This window comes from Dipodomys merriami, unplaced genomic scaffold, assembly GCF_024711535.1.
Source record: "Dipodomys merriami isolate MVZ:Mamm:240054 unplaced genomic scaffold, mDipMer1.0.p SCAF_28, whole genome shotgun sequence".
Taxonomy (NCBI): Eukaryota; Metazoa; Chordata; class Mammalia; order Rodentia; family Heteromyidae; genus Dipodomys; species Dipodomys merriami.
The window spans coordinates 11,128,800-11,134,799 of NW_027204270.1; the positions used below are offsets into that span (position 1 = coordinate 11,128,800).

At 48.0% G+C, this 6,000-nt stretch overlaps 1 protein-coding gene across 2 annotated transcripts in view; it reads right to left on the reverse strand.

The window, feature by feature from the left end:
* Nucleotides 1-5,338, reverse strand: part of Fam76a (family with sequence similarity 76 member A) — a 29,920-nt gene extending 24,582 nt beyond the window's left edge. For both annotated transcript variants that reach the window (XM_070037513.1, XM_070037512.1), the window contains exons 1-2: nucleotides 5,155-5,338; nucleotides 3,875-3,939 (exon numbers count right to left, since the gene is read on the reverse strand). In XM_070037513.1, the coding sequence (XP_069893614.1) occupies nucleotides 3,875-3,939; nucleotides 5,155-5,235 (146 nt within the window). In that variant the 5' untranslated portion in view covers nucleotides 5,236-5,338. The remainder of the gene's footprint in view (nucleotides 1-3,874; nucleotides 3,940-5,154) is intronic.
* Between the last annotated feature and the right edge of the window lie 662 nt (nucleotides 5,339-6,000).

The window sequence follows — 6,000 nt, forward strand, 5'->3', positions numbered from 1 at the left end:
TCTGCTTATGTGGTGCTGAGGAATCGAACCCAGGGCCTTAAGCATGCAAGGCGAGCGCTCTACCACTGAGCCAACTTCCCAGCCCTACGAAGAATTCTTTTAATTATGTGCTTATTAGTTTCGTTATTTCAACAAAAGGGAGAGTGAGTTATTTCTTTTTGGCTTTTTTTTTTTTTTTGGGGTCCGGTCATGGGGCCTGAACTCTGGGCCTGGGCGCTGTCCCTCAGCTCTTCAGCTCAAGGCTAGCGCTCTACCACTTGAGCCACAGCGCCACTTCCAGCTTTTTTCGTTTTGCTTATGTGGTGCTGAGGAATCGAACCCAGGGCCTCAGGCATGCAAGGCAAGCACTCTACCACTGGGCCACCTTCCCAGCCCCTTTGCTTTTTTTTTTTTTAAGTGGTACTGAGATTTAAACTCAGGGCCTGATGCTTGCTTGGCTGATGCTCTACCGCCTGAGCCATACCTCCAGCCATGCTTTTTGCTGCTTATCTAAAAGATAAAATTTTTCTGACAGGGCTAGCCTCAAACCAAGATCTTCCAGATCTCAGCCTTTAGAGTAGGATAGGATTATAGGTATGAACCATTGTTGCCCAGAAAGAGAATGAAATATTTCTGATTTTGACATTTATGAAGTATCCTATGAAAAATTACCAGCTATAAAAAAGATATTTTTTGGGTTTTTTTTTTGTGTGTTTTTTGTTTTTTTTAATCTGTTGTGGAGCCTGATCTCTGGGCCTGGGTGCTGTCCCTGAGCTCTTCAGCTCAAGGCAAGTGCTCTACCACTTGAGCCACTCTACCACTCAGCACCACTTCCGGCTTTTTCTGCTTATGTGATGCTGAGAAATCAAACCCAGGGCCTCATACATGCAAGGCAAGCACTACTCAAGAGGATGTAGTCTGAGGAATTCTGCCACCCTGGGTAGAAAAGTCCAACAGACTCAATCTCCAACTAACCAGCAAAAGGCTGGGCTGGAGGTATAGTTCAAGTGGTAGAGTGCTGACCAATTAAGCAAGCACAAAGCCCTGGTACAACACACACACACACACACACACACACACACACACACACACACACACACACACACACACACACACACACACACACACACACACACACACACACACACACTAGAAAACATTTAAAAGCAGTATTCAAAGTATTTTCTTTTCTTTGTCGGTTGTGGGTCTTGAACTCACACACACACACACACACACACACACACACACACACAGTAGAAAACATTTAAAAGCAGTATTCAAAGTATTTTCTTTTCTTTGTCGGTTGTGGGTCTTGAACTCTGGGTCTGGGCACTGTCCTTAAGCTCTTCAGCTCAAGGCTAGGGCTCTACCACTTGAGCCACAATGCCACTTCCAGTTTTCGGGTGGTTAATTGGAAATAAGAGTCTCACAGACTTTCTTGCCCAGGCTGGCTTTGAACTGTGATCCTCAGATCTCAACCTCCTAAATAGCTAGGATTACAGGCATGAGCCACTGACACCCGGCTCAAACAAAAATTTTCTAGGACAATTTTCTGACACTTTTAAAAAGAGCCTTTGCTTAGCATATCGAATGGCCCTGAGTTCAATCCCTATCACCATGAAACAAAAACACACAAAATCTGATTTTCTAGTCAGGCGTGGTAGAACACTTCTGTAATCCCAGCACTCATGAGGGACAGGAAGGAGGATGGTGAGTTTGAGATCAGCTTGGGCTACACACAAGGAGACCCTATTTAAAAAAATAAAAATAAATAAAAAGAGTAAGTCACATAATGAGCCTTAAAGGCAAGTATGTTTCAAATGTGGCTACTCTTAAACCTTTTTATCAAGATTGTCACATTTCCAAAAAGTATCATCTTTAATCTCATGCATTGTTTAAGCTCTGTATTTATGCATATTGGAGCAAGAAGCTAATGTTTTACTGCTGTGGGATTGGCTTCTTAAGAGTCAAAAAGATCTGAGTTTAAGTCCCACTCCCAGAAAAAAAGATAACACAACTACAATATAAAAATCACCAAGTTTGGGGCTGGGAAGGTGGCTCAGGGGTAGTGCTTGCCTTGCATGCATGAGGCCCTGGGTTTGATTCCTCAGCACCACATATACAGAAAAAGATGGAAGTGAGTGCTATGGCTCAAGTGGTAGAGTGCTAGCCTTGAGTTGAAAAGCTGAGGGACAGCGCTCAGACCCAGAGTTCAGGCCCCACCGGACCCAAAAAAAAAAAAAAAAATCACCAAGTTTGAAAAAATAAATACCTTTAAAAATTTAACCAGGCACCAGTAGCTCATGACTGTAATCCTAGCTACTCAGCAAGCTGAGATCTGAGGGTTGCAGTTCAAAGCCAGCCTGGGCAGGAAAGTCCATGAGACTCTCATCTCCAATAAACCACCAGAGAACTGTTGCACTGTAGCTCAAGTAGTAGAGCGCTAGCCTTAACTGAAAAGCTGAGGGACGAGCCCAGGCCCAGAGTTCAAGTCCCATGATCTAATATATCTATCTTTTTTTTTTTTTTTTTTTGGTTGGTCATGGGACCTGAACTTTGGGCCTGGGCCCTGTCCCTCAGCTCTTCAGCTCAAGGCTAGTTCTCTACCACTTGGGCCACAGTGCACTTCCGGCTTTTTCTGCTTATGTGGTGCTGAGGAATTGAACCCAGGGCCTCATGCATGCAAGGCAAGCACTTTACCACTGAGCCATCTTCCCAGCCCTCTCTCCCCTCTCCTCCTCTCTCTTTCTCTCTCTCTCTATATATATATATTTTTTTTTAAATACTCCTCTTAGGAAAGGAGGAACACAAAGGCACAATGCCTAAGTGTCTCTGATCATATTAAATAACTGAAATAAACTCCAGGAAATGGAAACAATTTAAGCAATAGGAGATTATAGTTCCAGTATTAGAGCATATGCTTAAGCATGCATGAGGCTCCATATTCAATCTCCACCATTAAAATAATAAAAAAGTAAAAATGTAAGTAATCTGCCAGGCACTGGTGGCTCACATCTATCCTAACTACTCAGGAGATTGATCTAAAAATTGTAACTCAAAGCCAGCTCAGACATATCCAAAAGACTCTTATTTCCAATTAACCAGCAAAAAGCCTGAAGTAGAAGTATAGCTCAAGTCACAGACAAGAGTGGTAAAAGCTTAGTGAGTACACAAGGCCCTGTGTTCAAGGTATAGTACCAGCAAAAGAAGGAAGAAAAAAAAAAAAGGTGTATCCAGGTGCTAGTGGCTCACTCTTGTAATTCTAGCTATTCAGGAGGCTGAGATCTGAGGACTTGTTGTTCAAAGTTATCCAGGGCAGTAAAGTCCTAAGACTTTTTTTTTTTTTTTTTTTTTTGCAGGTCATGAGGATTGAACTCTGGGCCTGGGCGCTGTCCCTCAGCTCTTCAGCTCAAGTCTAGTACTCTACCACTTGAGCCACAGCGCCCACTTCCAGCTTTTTCTGCTTATGTAGTGCTGAGGAATCGAACCCAGGGCCTCATGCATGCAAGGCAAGAACTCTACCACTGAGCCACCTTCCCAGCCCCAGTCCTTAGACTCTTTCTCTCCAATTAACCACCAAAAGTGAAGAAATAGAGCAGTGGCTCAAGTGGTAGAGTGCCAGCCTTAAGCAAAAGAGCTAAGAGAAAGCACCTTTGGCCCTGAGCTCAGGCCCTAGGACCAGCACCCCCAAAAAAGGCAATCAATAGGTTTTATCTAGAGTGATATGTGGATTATATATTTTTCAATATAAACAGGAAACTGCAGAATGTGTATACATACTGTAATTGCCTATGTGTTTATTACAATGCAATTGATGACACATCCCTACATGAAATGCATCACAGCTCAAGAGGAAAAGCCTATTAACAGCTCTCATGTTGAACCAAAACTCTACCTCTCTTGCTGGTACTCAGTCCTGCAGTAGGTACACTTCACAACAGGGTGCGCAATCCGACATTCCTGAAATGAAATGATATAATTTTTAAAGGAACTCACAAATGAAAAAGCCTTCCCTAAGAAACAGACAACCTGGGTACTGGTAATACCAGCATAGTAACTGTGCTTGAATGAGTCACTTAACTTTCTGGGCCTTATTCTCCATCTCTATATCTGCATCATTGCCCAGCCGTTGATGTGGGCAGAAGAATTTGTAGGGAACTAGTCATGAGTTGTAAAACAAACATATATGTATGAATAAGACCAGACTGGGAGTTGGAAGCTCTTGATTCTCTAATTCTGGTTCTGCCACTGTGTGGTATTGTACAAGTTTACTTGTGAAATCAAAGTGCTAAATTAAATTCTTTTATATCAAATTTTATATGAAATTTAACATACACACATATTTTAAACAATTATATACAATTTTTATAAGGTCCAAAAGATCACTCATTTGTGTGCTCTCAGACCTGGTAAGCAAGAATGGCATAAGGAAAGTCATGGCTGCTCAAGGCCAACAATGACAATCAGGAGCTGGATTATCTGAGGACATCTCAGATTTGGTGACTTTTAACTGTTGCCTTCCAACACCTATGTTCCCTTAAATAGGTAAAGTGGGAGGAAGCAACTTCCGTGAAAAAGACAAGTTGGAAAAGGGGGTAAACAACTAATTCGGGTGAAGACCTAAGGCCGACTGGATGCTACAAAATCATCTGCTTGATTCATGTGCTGACTGGTATGCCTGTAGAGCTACATGTGCGTATAATTCTTCTTTAAATAAAGCTTTGCCACCTCCGATTGAGACGAGCTGAAAAGTGCCTGTGAAGTGTCCAAGTTTGAGGCACTCCCCCCCAGGCAGTACCCAAGTTCGGAATTAAGTCCCACGCGGGGCAAGGGGTGCTCGTGTGGGGGTCCCTTGGTCTGCAACCAGGGCAACCCCAGCGGATTCCCCCGCGTAGCCGGTCAGGAGCAACCAAGGGACACGCTGTCCCCTCCCCCGACCTCACCGGGTCCCAGAACCATCCGCGGTTGCTAAGCACCGTGCCACGCCGGCCGTGGGGCCCGGGGCTCCCCCACGTGCCTCTCAGGCCTCCAGCCCGGCGGGTGCGGTGCCGCAGCCAGGCGGGCCGGCCACACCCCGCCCGAGGGGCCCTGCCGGGCGTCCTCCGCGCAGAACGGACAGTTCCGGGCCGCGCCGCCGGCGCCCCCAGTTCCCGGCCGCCGCCCCAGCCCGCGCACCTTGCACAGCTGCTGCCCCTGAGACAGCGCCTCGAAGGGGAAGCGCTGGTGGCACTTGGTGCAGGCGTAGAGCGCCGCCATGTCCGGCCCGGGCCGTGGTCGCCGCCCCGCCGGCGCGGCCCGCCGACTTAGCTGACAGTCGGAGACACAATCTGGGGGCGGCGGCGGCGACAAGCGGCGAGCCGAGGCGAGCGGGCCGGGGCGAACCCGGGCGGGCACGACCACGACGCTGGAGGCCCGTCCACTGGTTCTGTCCGACGTCGATCAAGCCAGGAGGGGCGGGACAAGGAGCCTCGGCCGACTCGATTCGGTCTGGACCGGAGTACACCACAGTTACGCTCGAGGCCGCGATTATGTAAAGCCGAGTCACGCGGGGGCGCCGCCTGAAGAGACTCCGGACGTCGGAAGCGCTCGGGCTCCACCCCGCGGCGTTCCCGTTCCCGCCTTCGCTCCGCCCCTCCTGGACCACGGGGGCAACCGCGACTTCTCGCGATATCCCTATGGAGTTGTGATGTTTCCGGTTGCCATGGAGCTTCCCGCTAGCGGCGCCACGGGCGGGCTTGGGCCAAGGGTGAGGCTTTGTTGAACTGGAACCCGGTTACCGCCCTGAGAAGGGGGTGGGGGGGAGGGAGGACTTGGGAATGAAACCCTCCCTCATCAGAGCAGCCCTCTGAGACCCCCCACACCGAGAATCGAGGGATCTGTAGAGAAAAGGGGAGCTGTATGGAGAGCACCCCTCTGTTGCGGGAGAAGGATACTACAGAGGTGACAGCCCCTTCAGGAGGGATGACAGATACTAAAAAGCCCCCCTACTCTAGACGCCCCCCTCAGTGGATGGCATAGGCC